The 18,046-nt window shown below is 37.8% G+C and overlaps 1 protein-coding gene across 1 annotated transcript; it reads left to right on the forward strand.

Moving 5' to 3' along the window:
- The first annotated feature begins 1,835 nt into the window (after window positions 1-1,835).
- Window positions 1,836-14,820, forward strand: CCNL1 (cyclin L1). Its single transcript, XM_026497349.4, has 11 exons — window positions 1,836-2,223; window positions 2,524-2,598; window positions 3,087-3,196; window positions 8,930-9,050; window positions 10,140-10,204; window positions 11,939-12,038; window positions 12,143-12,247; window positions 12,343-12,484; window positions 12,904-13,015; window positions 13,136-13,234; window positions 13,962-14,820. The coding sequence occupies exons 1-11, from the start codon at window positions 1,921-1,923 to the stop codon at window positions 14,308-14,310; spliced, it is 1,581 nt and encodes a 526-aa protein (XP_026353134.1). The 5' UTR covers window positions 1,836-1,920; the 3' UTR covers window positions 14,311-14,820.
- The last annotated feature ends 3,226 nt before the right edge of the window (window positions 14,821-18,046 follow it).

Here is an 18,046-nt window from a genome sequence, read left to right on the forward strand (position 1 = left end):
CGACTGCGCCACCCAGGCGCCCCCCATTAAAAAATATCTTAAAAGTAAGTTAAATTATATTACCCTCAGGTCATTAAAAAATACAGGCGGTGATTTCACTGAAACTCAGTGTTTCAATGAAGCATATTACCAATTAGACTTTTTTTTTTTTAGTTTGAAACAATGGCAGAGTTCCTATGTATCACTGATCCAAATTTCCCCAACGCTACTATTTTACATAACCACAGGTTATCAGAACCAGAAAAATAGCTTATCACTAATTAGTTTTTGAAGATTCCAAAGTTTTCAAGGTTAATAGTATTTTTAAATCCCTTGTGAATATTGGGAAGGGAAATTTCCTTAGAAACAGCCTGGCCAGAAAGGTCAAGGAGATGATGGGCAGAGAGATTAAGTGCTTTAGCCAGCACCAGAATTACACTCTGAGTACTATTTCTTAACTCCGCCTGAACATACAAATCACTGGAGGATAGGCAAAAATCCAAACACTGGCTGGGCCCACCCTACATTAATTACACCAACCTCTGCAGGTAAGGCTCAAGCATCAGTATGTTTTCAAAACTCCCCAGATTCCAATTCACAGCCAGGGTTCAGAACTTCGCATGTAGGGATTTACTAAATAAAACTGATTTAATGCTTTTTTTAAAATGAGGTTTCTGAGTATGTTTTGCTTTAGTGACATCATTGACAAATACCCAAATGCATTTAAACTTCCTTTGCTCTGAAGATCCAAGGTTCAGTGCACTTTTCATAATTAAACAAAGTAAGCCTTAAACCCGAGCTATGTAATAGAAAGATAGTGGGACTTCTCATCCCTAGCCAACCATCTCAGAGGTTCAAGCGTGGGATAAAAAGAGTAAACCAAGATCTACTCATTTTCTTCCAACTCTAGACTCTAGTAGTTTTTGTCAGTATCGTTATTTTTACTCCAAATTTGAGGAAATTCTGGGAATCTAACATCCCCGAGGGGAAAAAACACAAATGAGACTGATTTCTCCCATTGTGCCTAACTGTGGTAACCAATATGAATACATTGATCCCAAGGTATAATCCAATTACCTCTGTAAAGTTCTCGCCCTATTTTTGGAAACCAGGGATTTTCCAGATTACTGTAAACTGGCCATATCATCGGCTCGGGCCAGAGTTTCGCAAGCGAACAGGCGAAAGCAGCCTCTCTCCTGGTCATTATGAACCCTTCGCCTTACTTCGATACCACGGGGAATTACATGCTCATCGGACAGCTTTTTTTGGGGGGGGGAGGAGGACCAAGGCAGTTCACATTCGTGTTTTCTAAAAATACTGTAAAGCAGCCCTCTCCAGATTCCTTGCGCGTCACTTTAAATTACAAATTGGTCCGCGCACGACAGCAGAGTAACCGCTTCTATCCGCCAATGCTGGCGGAGGTCGGTCCAAAGTTTCCCTTTGTACCCACTGAACTCCGCCGCGCAAATGCTAAAAGTTAGGAGGACGAGAGACGGAAGCAAGACGCACGCTCTAGACAAATAACCAAAATCGCGCAGGGATTATAGCAAATTCTCCCAACTCTACTTGGGGATAAAGTAGCTTGTAAAGTTCCCTTATAACACTTGTGTCTAATACTATTAAAAACGCGGCGGCTAAGACCTGATTTAGCTAAAGAGACGGCCTGCTCGACCACTCCGGGGCCCCAGCCGAGAGGTCACCAAGCGACAGCACGATCCCACACCGCAGCCAGCGGCTCCACCGGCGGCGCAGGCCTAGGGGAGGCCTGAAGGGACTAGTTGGCGCGCAGCAGCCGGGCGTGGTGACGTCAGGGCGGAAGCGCACGCTGCGTGAAGCGGCCCAGAACCCGGCGGTCACGGGAATATCCGTCGCGCCGAGGACGCTGGTTAGTCTCGCTCCGGGTTCCGGCTGCGTTGGGCCTGCGTGCAGCTCGCTGAGACTATGGCGTCCGGGCCTCACCCGACCGCGACCGCTGCCGCCGCCGCTTCGTCGGCCGCCCCGAGCGCGGGCGGCTCCAGCTCTGGGACGACGACCACGACGACGACCACGACGGGAGGGATCCTGATCGGCGACCGCCTCTACTCGGAAGTTTCGCTCACCATCGACCACTCGCTGATTCCGGAGGAGCGGCTTTCCCCTACCCCGTCAATGCAGGACGGGCTCGACCTGCCCAGCGAGACCGATTTGCGCATCCTGGGCTGCGAGCTCATCCAAGCCGCCGGCATTCTCCTCCGGTTGCCGCAGGTCAGTGCGCCGGCCCTGGGCCGGCAGAGTACGCCTCCTCTTCCCCGCTGTCCCTTCCGCATCCCAGTATCACCGTGTCTCGGTAGGGTGGGGATGCTTCTTCGGGCTCTCCAGCCACGGGTTCCAGCCGGATCCCGGGCGTGTCGAAGGCAGGAGGGCGCGGAGGCGAAGGGAGGACCCGGCAGCGAGCAGTTCTCGGCGGGAGGGGGAGGGGGAAGCGAGCGGCGGCACAAAATGGCGGCTGCGCCTGGTGCGGGCCCGCCTGACCCCTGCGCCTCCGTTCTTCTCTCTTGTCTGCAGGTGGCGATGGCAACGGGGCAGGTGTTGTTTCATCGTTTTTTCTATTCCAAGTCTTTCGTCAAACACAGTTTCGAGGTAAGCATCGCGGGGGCGGGTGTGAAGGGATTTCTTCATCCGGAAACGGGAGGGAGGGGTAGTGTCTCCAGCCAGCTTTTCTAGAAAGGGAGTGGTTAGTTTAGGCCTTTGTACCTAGTTCCCACCAACCATGAAGCAAAGAGTTTGGAATGTGTTTGAAAACTATAAAGCATATCTTGAGCCCAGGTGTCCTCTTAGCGAAAATTAACATTTTAACCAAATTCAAAACTCCGGGAATGAGACTGAACTTGACTCTGGATTCAAAATTAAGATTACTTAAGCAGTAAAAAAGAAAACATAGTATTAGCGTATCTGCTAAACCTATGGCCTAGAAATGCCCATCGTACGTTTATTTCACCAAAAGTTGTCCCAGTTGTGTCCTAAAATTTTTTCATCAGAATTAAACTTTGAGAGGGGGCGCTTTTTCCAAATTTTACTTAATAGTGCTATAATCTAACAACCTTTTATTGGATTGTGGGTTATTTCAGATTGTTGCCATGGCTTGTATTAATCTTGCATCAAAAATTGAAGAAGCACCTAGAAGAATAAGAGATGTGATTAATGTATTTCACCACCTACGCCAGTTAAGAGGAAAAAGGTAAGATTGGCATTATTGAACACAGTATTTCTTGCTGCTACTGTATTGTGCACCAATCATCAAATCAAAACATTCTTTCCTCTCAAAACTGATGCAAAGGAAAACCGGCTTTAATATAGGTGTTAAAATCCACATAGGAGCTCACTAATACTTAAATTAATTTGAAACCACAATTAACCAGCTATCTAAAGTTTGTAGAGGCAGTTGCATTTATGGACAATCCTAACAGTGCTGTGAAGCCAGTCCTGGGGCTTAAGATTAAACAAGAAAGGGAATACGTTTGGCTCAAGTGTGAGTGTATTCTGTAAGTTATTTCCCCCCCTCCCCTCTCTTGGAAGACTGAAGGCTGGAAGTGTGAACACTGCAGTTCAAGTTACTATTGTGGCAAAGTCTTGTGTAGATGTTTTTCTACTCGAAGTCCCAGTTAATTCTTTATCAATTGAGGTTGGCTTTTGTTAGAATACTTCTCAACATTGAACTACGATATATCGCATTATACCGGATCTGAAAGGACTGCAGGATGATAAAGGTTGAAGTTTGAAGTCAAAGGGATTAAACAGGTATTTTGTTTTGGTCAGATACAGTATCAGTGAGTGGGGTAGAGAAACAACTAATTGATTGGGTTACATTTAGATAAAGCCCATTTTATTTGATCTCGTAAGAAGTAAGAAAATAGAGACCAAGTAGTGTTGTCTTACAGATTTTGTGGCCACATTATAACACTTTATGTGGACCTATGTGTTCATGTGAGGCAGTGCCAAAAAGTTTTAGTTGCAGGGCTTCCTGCATCTAGAGGTGACTTCTAGTACATGCTGCAGAAGGAGATATTTGGTGTAGATTAGTTTTTGTGTTAACTTTTTAAAGAATTGTGGTGATGTTAGATAACTTACACTGTGGGTGTTAGTTTTAAAAGGATTTTAAGTTGTTGGGGGTTGGATGTCAGTTAGTACCAAATTAGTATCCTATGTGAGTGGTTGTTACTGGCTGATCTTACAAGTTGGCAGTAATGGAACTATCCAGAGACAAACAGTAATCTTTAGTCTAGTTACATAGTCTGAAACATTGCTACCCATATAGTTTTCACAGCATTTTTTCAGTTTTCTTACATTCTTTTTCTGCCATCTTTTCTCTTTCATCCTAACCATGTCCAGGGATAGACTAATTTTTTATTTCATTTTAAAATATCTTTTAGCTTCTTGGTAAGGAATCCCTGGATATTGGGAAGATTTCAGATTGGTATTTAGTATGGTCTGAGCTAAAATTTGTTTTTAGATATCTAGCTGATTCTTCAGGGAGTTTAAAACAAAATGACAGTAATAAAGAGGCTTTTTATCCTTAGTCAAAGGATTCTGTTTGCCTAAAGGAGTTTCTGTCAGTACTCATTGAATCATTGAGCCAACTATTGTATTATCACTTAACAATGGTTATCTACTTTGAAGTTTTTCTATGAGACTTACAGTATTCTTCCTTGATGTCAGAGTAGGTCTTTTTAATCATAAAAACCTTGGAATTTAAAACATCTCACCTGACTGACTGTTGTGTCTGATGTAATAGTGTGTTTTGGTCATTATTACAGAGAAATTGACTTTGTCTCGATCTTACAAGTCTGATTATAGCATGAAATTTAAAAGGAGTTGTTAATTGCATGGAAGCCTTTTTTTTTTAAAGCAGGATGTAAAAGTGTTTCTATGCATATTACAAGTTTTCTCAGACACATAACTTGTATATGTTATTAACTTCAACTCTTTTTTCCCTTGCAACCGACTATACAGCGACCAGCTACATTTACCAAAGCCTGGGTGATGTGGAGTGGTACATAGAGATGAAGCTGTCGTCATGGCAACAGTGAGTGAAGTATCGAAAATCCCCAAGGAGAAGCCAGTGCTCTGAGAATAGGTCACTGGAATCGGGGACTAACAGGTTGGCCACTGGTGAACCATTTAGAAAAACTCCTGTTTCTTGTTATAAGCTTTTGTCTTTGCTGTCCAAGTTATTAGAACTATAGCTTGGTATGTTTTTATGTAGAGTAATATCACTAGAAAGTACTACAGTATTACACTTAGTTAGTTAAATAGCGTATCAGTTTATCTTAATGATGCTCCGGTTTATGCATAGCTTTAAATTGTAGTGTGATCTTGGTAATTACAAAGGAGGCATCATTTTTGTAGCCTTTAGGTCATTTTTCAGTCCTAATTACACACTTGAATCACCAGAGGAGCTTTTAGAAAGTACCAATGCCCAAGTCCTGTCCTGGATTATTTGATTCCCCCCTTCAATTTTTTGTAGTTTCATAATTTCCTAAGCTCAGAATAAAAGGCTGAATTGAAAGGGAAGGTTGTCTTTTTAGTAGTTTCCAATTTTAATTTGCTTTCGAGATGCAGCATATTTCCAGAAAATTAAGCATTTTCTGTAATTGTAAGGAGCCCACATGCATCCTTGAAGGCTTCTCTGAAGGCAAATCTTCAAACTGATGCAACCACTCATTGATGAATATGGTGTGGTATTTTCAACATGTATACAGTTTAGAGATGAAGTTGGAAGGGTATGAAGTGATCTTGTCATTTAGTCCAACCTCTCTATTTTAGTGGCTCTAAAGGTGTGGTGGCTTTCAGTGTGTTTAAACACTGCTAAAGAAGGAACATTCCTTTGGAGTGGGCATTACACATTTCTGTATATTGAACAACAGTCTGGCTCCCTGTAATCTACTTAATCTCATTTTTTAGTATAGTCTGTTGAAGAGCTAGTTCCAAATTTTCTAGGTCTTGTACCACATGAGTGAGACTAACCATGTTTGGATCTCCTATTCCTTATTTTTTCTTTTCCTTCCCCGCCCCTGTTAAGTTGTGTTTCATCTAAATTAATGATGCTGAGGAAAAGTTATTCTGAGAGACCAGACAGACTTCCAGCAACCAAAGCCTAAGATTTCCTGTTAAGCCTAAAATTTGAAAATTGTTGTTCTCATTTAATTTGAAAAATCTGACAAACTCAAAAATGGGAGAGGTAGAGTTAGGTTTGGTTGGTTATTGATAATGAAAATTTTTTTTTCTCCGAGTTGATGAAAGTTCTCTTTTTATGAGATTTAAGAATGTCACCTAAAACTTACTGGAAAGTTTACCGAATTGGAGATGAAGAAATTCTAGCAAGCCTCAGTTCCATTTTATGTGCTTGCTGCCATAGGCAATACTACTTGATACTTTGTTAACAAAAGTACGGGAACAACTTGCTTAGACAGTTTCCTTTAACCTTTTCTTACTGCTGACTTAAGGGGACACATTCTCCTTCTGATACAAAATAATCTTTATAAGGTAATTTACATGTTCTTTGAGCCTTCCTTGATTTAAAACCAATTCTTGACAAAACGAAGTTAGCAAATTACATACCTACAAAGTTGTTAACTTTCAAAACTAGGTAATAGAAGGCCTAAGCCAGAAGTTGAGTATATAGTTGAATTATGGTAAATAATGAGTTTGGTTTCCTTAATTGGGTTTTGGCGTTCACTGGGATTTTGATACACAAAGAAGGGAAAATAAAGATTGTGGCAGAATAAATGGAAAATAACAATTCATTTAAGCAGAATTAATGAATAAGTAAGCCTGATTTGGGATCAGATAGTACCCATTATTCAAAGAAGTGTTTAGTTGGCTAATTGCAGAGAAAACGAATTTTAACAGAATTTTAAAGGCAGCTCTTAAAGCAGGCTTAGTAAAAGGTGTACATGAGTTTGCTCAACACAAAAGGGGGGGAATGAGAAAACTGATTTTATAAAATTTTGTTTTTAGGACTGTAAACAGTTTACGGTCTGAATTACAGGGGGTAAAGAGTGGTAAAGAGTTACGGATATTCTATTTCCTAATACCTGTTAAAGGAGGGACATAAAATGACTAGTTTTGAGAGTCTGAGGTGTGGATTTGACTTTTTTCCAAATTTCCTGTTATGGTGATACATCTTGAAAAATTAAAAACCTTAAGATTTTTGGGTTACATTTTCATGTGTACATGGATTGCTGTGAAGTTAATTTTTTCCCAAAAAGCAATTAACTTGTAGTCTATTGTTCTAATCAAATAGATTCATTGTTATCCCCTGTCCAGTTGGTGGCCTCATTCCTCACACTTTTCATAGCTGAAATGGGAATTGAACTGAGGGAAGCCAGTTTTCAGCATTATTTAAGTAAGCAAGCTTCCATCTTGTCAGGTTTGCCAACTTTATTGTTTAATGTAATTTGATAAAAATCCTATTGTATGAAATAATTTGAAATAGTCTAATAAGCATTCCAGTTGCTGTAATTTTAGATGGATGTAAGGAAGGAAAATAAAGCAGATTTTTAGATAATATGTCACTACAGGGCTAGTTAACTGCAGCTCATTTCAGATTGTTTTCCAGTATTTAAGTGGATATATTTAAATATGAGCTTACGTTTTTTGAATTTGGTGTGCATGGTAAAATGAGTTGTGAGTTGGGGTGATATTCAAAATGACTATCCTTTAAAAACAGTTGTATTCTGCCTAGAGCAAAAACTCTTGAATATTTTGGCTGAAAATAAATTCAGTATGCGGAAAAATATTTAAATGTTCTCCCCATATAGATACCTTATAATCAAAAATACTTATTCTCCATATATACATACATATATACATATATACATACATATATATACACACACACACACACACACACACACACACACCATATAAACATGTCTTAATGAAAATGTACTTCCTGGTGGCTGGATCTAAAAATGTATCAAATGAAGGACATTGGGAAATGAAAGTCCACAAGTCCTGACCGAAAACAAACTTCTTGGGAAGAAACCAGTTTTGAATCTCAGATTTAAATCAGATAGTCTTTTAATTGAGCATGCTATTTCCAAAGCATTGAACCATTGATAGCTTCCTGTGTTACAGCTTTAAGAAGCTATCAGAATTTAGTCTGGCACAGAGACCTTGAGTGTTCTTCTGGTTCCTTCATTATGGTCTCCCTTCTCTTTTACATTGCATTCTAAAGAAAGTTACTCTGCCTAATAACGACAACTCAGACCAAATTTAAGCTTAGTTTTATTGATCACTTTTAGTTTTGAATCTGATGTTTAAAACATTTCTTTTTGTAATTGAGCCGAGTCTTCAGTTTTCAGATTTTCTTTGACAGTGGTGGATTCTTAGAACAGTTTGTTTAAGCAAATTGTCCACTTAGGGGAATCTGGATTAGCTACCTACCATTTTTTCCTCTCTGATTTTTACTTTGGCCATGAACTACGCAAGAGCTGATATTTTAGAAAACAAATGAAATCATTATAATCTATGAAGTCTTTATAGTAAATATTTTCAAGAGCACATTAGTTTTGTCATTGGAAAGAGTATGGAGACTGATGGGGTTTGTGATGATAAACCAACAATCACTTATGTTTATCTATATACACACACACACACACACACACACACACTCACACCCCTAAAAGATAATCACGAAAAAGATCAACAAAGGCTAGATAGAAGCATTAAAGTGAATAGAGTGAATTTTTCACTACAGGGTCAAGTTAGTTTCTGTAGAAACTTAGTTGAGTGTATGTTTATTTAGCATAACTTGGACAGCACAAGATTAATGCTTTAACTTGTTTGCAGGAGTTTAAAAAGCTGGTTTCTGTTGCCAATAGTTGGTTGGAAGGGAAAATGGAGATGCCACAAATAAAATTTTTTGGATGTGCAAAACAGTTTTGATTTTATTTCTTACAAACTATAGGACTCCAAGCCCCCTGATCCTTGATCAGAACTACATTAACACCAAAAATCAAGTTATCAAGGCAGAGAGGAGGGTGCTAAAGGAGTTGGGATTTTGTGTTCATGTCAAGCATCCCCATAAGGTGAGTTGTAGAGTGCAGAAATTACATTCGTAAGTATTAGGGTTTTTCTTAAAATTATGTCTTAATGAATTTATATTACGGTTATTTTTGAGAGTTAACCTTGGTTTTAAAAAGCATTCTTTATAAATTTATCAGTAAAATAGGAGTCAAAAAGACTTGGGTTCTAATCTTCACTCTTCATTGTGTGGGCATAGAGAAGTTCTTTTTTTCCTCTGTGGTAAACCCAGTTTCCCTACCTGAAAACAGACAGTGAAGTACCTTATTCCTAGGAGTAAATAATACACATCTGCAGAAGCACCTGGCATGCTACCTGTTGCACAGTGAAATGTTCAAAGCATGGTGGCTGCTCTCTGTTACCATTACTGTACCTTTATAGGTTTCTCCAGTATCTCTCTTGGCTTACATATGATCATAAGAGCACAGTAGTTACCGTATGGGTGCTCTGGGAACAGGACTATCTGTGATAGAAACTTGTCTCTGCCTTTAGTTCTGTGACTTTGGCAAATATCTCTGTTCCTCAGATTCCACATCTTCAAGATTGTAAAATGGAAATAATTGATTATAGAGGTCCAGAAAGCTCTGACTTGAACTGTGGTGGAGCTATTTATATATAGCATTTATTTATCACACTTCTACGTAATAAGCTTCACTGCAGAAAGAGTAGTGTTTACTTATTTTAATACCCACTGCATTACGTAATATACTCATTGTGTAACTTTAAAAACCTAGTCTATGGTTTCTGGACATGGAGGAATTGTACCCTGGGAAATTAATTGAAGTAATCTCCTGCCACAGTGCCTGTCACATAGTAAAGTGTTCATGAGAAATTATATATTGTTTTTAATTGATTTACTTCTCATTTTTTTCCTGTGCAATTTTGGATCATATTTGAAATTTTTATAGAATGTAGTAGCATAATAACCCACATTGCCTGTAATGTACATTTTAGGTTGGTCTGTATTATCTGTGCACAGTTTGTAGAAGAGTTAAAACTTGGACCTAACATTTCAATTACTTGTAGTCGTTGAACTCTGTACTCTGAAAGACCCACCGATATGCTAAATTGAGTTTTTTTCCCTTGTCCTTCAGATCATTGTTATGTATTTACAAGTCTTAGAATGTGAACGTAATCAAACCCTGGTTCAAACTGCCTGGTAAGTTGCTTTTTTATATTTTTCTCTAGCCAGGAAAACAGAAGCAGAAATAAAGTAAGTTTCATTTTCCCTTTCCAAAATAATGAGAGGAGTTTGTTTGGTGCTTTTTGTTTTTTTTTGTTTTTTAACCAAAAGGTAAATAATGCTTATTTCTGCTTCCTGTTTTCTTGGCTTGACTAATTGCTTTCAATGGAGAACTCAATTTAACTTTGTTCTTTTTTCTACTCTTTAATTAAAGGGTAGTCCATGATGGTAAGTCATAGAACTCTGCCCTCTGCACTTCAGCCCATGACCTCAGGATGGCCTGATTGGCTGCCCTGCTCTCCAGCCAATCCAGTGCAAGCTCTGATCCGAGATTCACTGAAGTGGTCCATATCCATCTGGCAGCATCTTCTAGTTCTGTCGGGGTGTCAAAAGGATTTGTATATTTGCTTCTAGAAGTAACTATTCAACATGCCTATGTATATAATGTATACCTGTACCTATCAAAATGAATAGTTCATTTTTGATAGATTTGTTGTCCAGCCATTATGAATTAAATGATTTTTTTGTTAGGAGTTTGACTTAGATTTCTATTTTTAGTATGTATAGCATGGATTCTACCAAAGGAAACCACAACTTGCTGCTTAAAATGGGCGCCATTCCCATACTGGATGAATGACAGCTGCTGGACTATTGAGGCAATAATAGAAATAGATTTTTAAGAGAGATGTTAATATTAACATAAGCACTTTAGAACTTGGAGTTTTGACATGAAGATGTTTGATTTGGAGGGCTGGCTTATTTTAAGGTAAAACAAGGAATTTGGTCCAGCTACACCTACTTTTTCAAGACTGTTGATGATGTGCAAGAGTTGAGTAATTTTTATGTTCTGGACTTAATGACTGCCATGCTTCTTTATGATTCAGTAAATACTAGTAATACTAGAAAAGTCTAATTGCTTTTATGATATGCATGACATTTTTAATATATTTTTAATATATGCTCTATAAAACATCTAAGCACTTATTTCATGGGTAAGGATTTTTAAGAAATAGTCTTTTAGTTTAACCTTACAAACAGTTTGTGAAATTTCTTAATACTTTAGGGATATTGTGGGGAGGGTTCACTAATAAAAAGTCCAGCAGTTTATTAACTGAAGTAGTTTATTGTTTTGTTCATACTTATCACCAAAAAAGGTATGTAAACAAGGCTGTTTTGTATATTTACTGCTCTTCCCTACCTAAATTTTCTGAAGTAGCTGAGATTTCTTAATATAACTTGGTGAGTGCTTACTGAAAATGCCTTTTTACCCCTGTCACAGTATTTTGAGCTTTTGAAAGAACTTGGTTGACACTGCTTTTCATTGTGGATAAAGGAGAGATGGTCAATAATTAATGGCTCGAAGTATTGTTGGAGTGGTTTATCATTTCTGAAACTAGTTATGTCAGAATTGACTTTCAAAGCATTGCTTTTCATAGAAGTACATAAAAACTTCTCAAGTTCTATTTGGAATAATACGGATTATTTTTAAAGGACTTTGGTCATATATAGGAAAACTGAAGAATGGTTCTAGTGTTAAATTCTTAATCTCTTACTGATTTTTGAGTTAAGAATTGTTATATGCTAGAATATGAGGATATGAATATAAATATGAGAAGAAAAAAGAATAAAGTAGATTGAGTCTCCAATTTTACATAAGCTTCAGAGGACTGTTTGTTTATGTGCAAAGCTTATGGTTGAAATATTTTTCAGGAATTATATGAATGACAGTCTTCGAACCAATGTATTTGTTCGATTTCAACCAGAGACTATAGCATGTGCTTGTATCTACCTTGCAGCTAGAGCTCTTCAGGTAGGTATATATAGCCTGTTCTGTTCTATAGGATAAATCACAAGAATTAGTAGTCCTGATAAAAACTGAAATTTGATCTAAACCATGCTGTTTTTATGGTTCAGATTCCATTACCAACTCGTCCCCATTGGTTTCTTCTTTTTGGTACTACGGAAGAAGAAATCCAGGAAATCTGCATAGAAACGCTTAGGCTTTATACCAGAAAAAAGGTAGTTGTTTACTCATGTTTGTGTTAATACTTTTTAAGTGCTAGGAGTCTAAACTAACACAAGGGAAAAATACTAACTTCATTTTCTTCCATCAGCCAAACTATGAATTGCTGGAAAAAGAAGTAGAGAAAAGAAAAGTAGCCTTACAAGAAGCCAAATTAAAAGCCAAGGGGTTGAATCCCGATGGAACTCCAGCCCTTTCAACCCTTGGTGGATTTTCTCCAGCCTCTAAACCATGTAAGATATATTCAGAATTGAAATGATTTGGGCACTGTAGATGTGTGACGATTAGAAAGCTTTAGCATTTAGGGGCGCCTGGGTGACTCGTTGAGCATCCAACTCCTAATTTTGGCTTAGGTCATGATCTCAGGGTCATGAATCCAGCCCCATGTCAGGCTCTGTACTCCGTGCAGAGTCCCGCTTGAGATTTTCTCCCTCCCCCCAATAAATAAATAAATATATTTTTAAGGTTTAGCATTTAGTAGTGGCATAGAAACAATGATAAGAGAAGTTATTACTGTTGTCTCTTAATGATCATCAACTCAAGACTAATACTTGAAAGCATGGTACTTTGAGTTACATTTAGAAACAACTTTTTGGCCCTCTGTTAAATCCCAATAGGTAACATTGTCTTTTTTTTTTTTTTTTTTTTTAAGCCTCGCCAAGAGAAGTGAAAGCTGAAGAGAAGTCCCCAATCTCTGTTAATGTGAAGACCGTCAAGAAAGAACCTGAGGACAGACAACAGGCTTCCAAAAGCCCTTATAATGGGTGAGTAAACTTGAGATAGAAAACTTGTCTAAGGAATCTTTTATGTGTTTAATTTCTAACATACTAAACATGTATCTAAAATAATGGGCTTTGTGTGTGTGTGTGTGTGTTTTCTTCAAGTGTAAGAAAAGACAGCAAGAGAAGTAGAAATAGCAGAAGTGCTAGTCGGTCAAGGTCAAGAACGCGATCACGTTCTAGATCACATACTCCAAGAAGACAGTAAGTAAACACTCGCAGAGAAAGCAGTCTTATTTGGAGTAAGGTTCCTGCTTATTAAAAAAAAATTGAACATAGGTGTTTTCACAGTTGGGCTAGATATAGTTTTTTAACATGAGGTATAAATTATGAAAAATGAGTTTGGAAATACATCCTGCCTATATGTGGCTTTTTTGTTTTGGGGTGCTGTAGCTTACGAGCATTCTATTCTGTCTTTGCCCATTTTTTTGAAGATTGTAGGGGTTGGCCATAAAGTGCTATTGTGGAAAGCTATGATATCCTGTTTATAATGTGTGAAAATAGTGTTTTGTTCAATTTCATTAGAAAATATACTATTTTATTAAACTGTTAATTAACAACCAATACTCAAGTTGATCATAGCCAAAGAGTCTTTCCTAGTGAGTTTTGTAATTAGATTGCTAGCTGCTTGTGTCTGTTCAGTGGCTCTTTTGAGCATGTGTGAGATACTAAATAGCATAGTTATCCAGGACACTTTGTAAAAATCACTAAGTACTCTTCTCTTTGCCATATAGACATACAGTACATTTAAGATTTGTCTGATACAGGCTGGATGGGAGTTAGTGTGGGGTAGGGAGATTTAATGTAAGTTTTCTGTCTGGCCTGTACTGCTGCAGGTCAGTAGTTTTGTGCTGAGCTTGTTATAAGCACCACCAGAATAATCTGTTCCCAGCAGAAACTGAATCTAAACCTCAAATTTTTATTATCTAAGTTATAATAATAGGCGGAGCCGATCTGGAACATACAGCTCAAGATCAAGAAGCAGGTCTCGCAGTCACAGTGAAAGCCCAAGAAGACATCATAATCATGGTTCTCCTCACCTTAAGGCCAAGCATACCAGAGATGATTTAAAAAGTTCAAATAGACATGGTCATAAAAGGAAAAAATCTCGTTCTCGATCTCAGAGCAAGTCTCGGGATCATTCAGATGCTGCCAAGAAACACAGACACGAAAGGGGACATCATAGGGACAGGCGTGAAAGGTCTCGCTCCTTTGAGAGGTCCCATAAAGGCAAGCACCATGGTGGCAGTCGCTCAGGACATGGCAGGCACAGGCGCTGACTTTCTTCTTGAGCCTGCATCAGTTCCTGGTTTTGCCTATCTACAGTGGGGTGTATGGACTCATAATCAAAAACATTAAAAGCAAACTCATTAGGATTTGATTTCTTAAAACCTTCTAGGTCTCTAAAACACGGAGGACATTTTCTTTTGGAAAGAACTATGTTTTTTTTGTTCTTGTTTTCTTGGGTTTTTTTTTTCCCCTTCTTTTTTGGTTTTTGTTTTGGGGGGTGTGTGTTTTTTTTGCACATTAAAATGCCCTAGCAGTATCTAATTGAAAACCATGGTCAGGTTCAATTGTACTTATTATAGTTGTGTATTGTTTATTGCTATAAGAACTGGAGCGTGAATTCTGTAAAAATGTATCTTATTTTTATACAGATAAAATTGCAGACACTGTTCTATTTAAGTGGTTATTTGTTTAAATGATGGTGAATACTTTCTTAACACTGGTTTGTCTGCATGTGTAAAGATTTTTACAAGGAAATAAAATACAAATCTTGTTTTTCTAAACTGCTTCAAATATCTTATTTAAATAAATTATTAAAGAGTAAAATTTTAATAGTAAAGTGCCTGTACTGATTTTCTGACAAACCTATTCTTCCATTAGTTATGGTTTAAGATTATTAAATGCAGTTCTTATCTGCACTGGGAGCTATTGTAAAAGTCTTTGCCTCATATGCAAGAAACAAACGGGAGTTGTGCAACAATGTAATTTTAAATGTTATATTGTAGCACTAAACCAGTCTTCAAATCGAAGTGTATTTGCACATAAATAGTGCTTAAAATTAACTTAAGAAATGGTTAAGTAAGCTGCCATCTTGAACAAATCGAAACTTCTAAAATGACAGTAAATCAGACCCAACTATTGACCTTTAAATGTTTTTCTTTAAGTTAGATATTTAGAGATGATTTTTATCTAGGCTAGGAGGATTCAGTAATAAAATGAGGCTCCTCTGGACTTGGCTAGGGCTAATGAAGTCTGACCACAAAGAAAATGAAATTTTGTTGAAAAAGCCACAAGTCCTTATGTTCAAGTGAATACTTTTTAAGTTACTCACATTTTTTCCTAATAATTTGGAAGTGAATTTAGAAATCTTTTTAAAGATTTTATTTAGAGAGCATAAGCAGGGACGGACAAAGGGAGAGAGAGAAACTCAAGCAGATTCCACGTGGAACCAGATGCAGGGTGGGCCCACACCCCTGCATGACCTGAGCTGAAAGCAAGAGTCAGATGCTCAACTGACTGAGCCACCCAGATGCCCCTGAACTTAGAAATCTTAAAAGGCCATATACGATTTCATTATTTTATAGTTAAAATAGGTTACCCATTAATTTTTTTTAACACAACCTTGATACCTTGATTATTAGTCCACTAGACTTGGCTCCAAATTTTTGCTGTATCAAAAAATGACATACCCTCAAAGATACGAAGATTGGCAGCTGCTGAAGAGGATTCCAAAGACAAACATGTTCACTAGCAGTGGGCAATGCGGCTGAAAAAAACAGGGCAACTATATTGAAGGAGACAAGACTCACTTGGATTTCAAAATGTTGGGTGTGCTACTTAAATCAGTTCTATGTCTTAACTAGAAACTAAAATGGCTTAGCATGAGAGAGTAACTTCTGAACGGGGGTGAACAGTATTGAGAGTTCTTTCTGTATATGATTTTGTAATACATATTGCTGAACTAGAACTGTTTCTTAAGAGCCTAAACTACAAACAGGAAACTGTTTATTTCCTTTACAACACAGGCATTGAAGAAAGGCAAAGGCAAAAGTCAACAAAGGCCCTGTTTAACAAATTAATCTTGAATTCTTCATAGTGCTTAAATTTTTACCTACTTACCCTTGTTTGGAAAGAGTGCCGTGGGTGAGGTTTGTGAAGATGGAAGATGCAGAGAACACACCTGCATGTGGGGTGAGATTTGTATGTCAATGATGGCTTTGGAAAGATGTCTTTTTCCGGGTGTCCTAATTTTTGCCTTGTGCAGAGGCAAAAAAAAAAAATCTAGGTTTTTGTCAGAAAGTTAACATCCTGCTGCTGCTCTACCTGAATTTAAAAACTGAAAGATACCAATTTTTGAACTTCTGTTAAGGGAAATTTCAAATAGAAGTAGTACAATACCTATTTCTCAGCTCCAAAAATAATTATCAATTCGTGGTCAGCCTACCTTGTTCACACCTACCAATTTACCATTCTACTTCCCACGCTTATTTGGAAGAAAATCCCAGACAACTGATTTCATCCCCAACTATGTTAGTCTAAAAGGTAAGGATTTAAACATAACCACGATACTTTTATTATGCTTAAAAAAATAAACAGTAATGCCTGACTACCCAGTCAATATCTAGATTTTCCTTACTATCTCTAGTTTGTTTTTATAATTGGGATGTTTAAGCAAAGTTTGTATGTGTTAAATTGGTTTTAATCACAGATTCTCCCATCCTTTTCCCCTTATAATTGTTCTGAAGACATTTTCATATTCTGGGTTTGCTCATTATAACCCTGTGGAATCCCTGGACATACATCTCTATTTCTGTATTGTAACTTCATAGATCTCAAGACTTGGACAGATTCAGATTTGATAATTTTTTTTACTCTGAAATTTAGAAGTCTGGGGATCCAGGCTATGTGTTATTCTAGAATTGTTACTGGACTGCTGCCTCATTCACTAGCTATTTCACTGAATTCCTGATTCTTAGTCCATTAGTGCCTGCACCTTGACAGCTTTGTGTGCGGATTTCCCAGTTGTGTGTATGTTCTCTCATTATCTTGTGCTTCCGCTGTACAACCGTTAGTCTTAATGCAGACGAGTTGTTTAGTATTTGTTCTAATCCTGATTCTTAATATTTAAGTCCTTTTGTGGTATGGAGTGTTACACTTGTCCTTTATGAGTGGTATCTTAACCCTAAAGGAAGACCAGTGAAATTCTTAATCACCTTTCCATTTTAAAATTGTGATCATCAAAATGACTACCTTTTTACTGAGGTTCTAAGTTTTGCTCTTTTATAAAGCTTTAAATATTGTCACTGTTACCATCAGTTTGTAGCCACACTATTATGCCCACAGCCTGCATCAAAAGCCATCTTTAAAACTTTGAAGGTAGCTCTCATGAAAGTTTCCAAAAATAAGATAATTTCATAATAATATTCATTGTCCTAAGAGCCATTTCTTAGGGCTGTAATAGATAACAGTGAAGTTTTTTTTTTCCCCTTAAAGACAGATTTTTCCAGAATTCATGTTAAAATCATAGGCATATTGGGAGCTGAGCTTAGCTGGAAGAGAGAAAATGTACATGGGGTTTGATAAGGAAAACCATCACTTCCCCCACGGGGAAAATTGGGAGGGGAGCAGTATTCACTGTGTGGATCTTGATCCCTGCATGTCCCCTAGAGTAGCTATGTGTGTGGCTGGAAGTCACAGCTTGACTTCGTAACCCTTTGAATTTTGTTCATTGCTTGAATGGAAGGAACATGGACTTCCTTGTCATCTCTGAATTCGAGATACTCCACTACTAAGGGGACTTGGCAAGTTATTTAACCTCTTGTCAGCCCTTGGCCTTACCTCACAGCATTTTGTTCTAGTATATATTGGGCAGATATAAGGGTTCTATTTTTAGCTCTGCAATTCAAACAATTCTTAGGAGAAAGCATGCCAACTATTTAGAAGAGTTTTTATTCTACACTTCCTGTGAACACAGTTCAAAATACAGTAATTCCAGAATGCTACTTCACC

Source organism: Ursus arctos, unplaced genomic scaffold (assembly GCF_023065955.2).
Source record: "Ursus arctos isolate Adak ecotype North America unplaced genomic scaffold, UrsArc2.0 scaffold_20, whole genome shotgun sequence".
In the NCBI taxonomy this organism is placed as follows: domain Eukaryota; kingdom Metazoa; phylum Chordata; class Mammalia; order Carnivora; family Ursidae; genus Ursus; species Ursus arctos.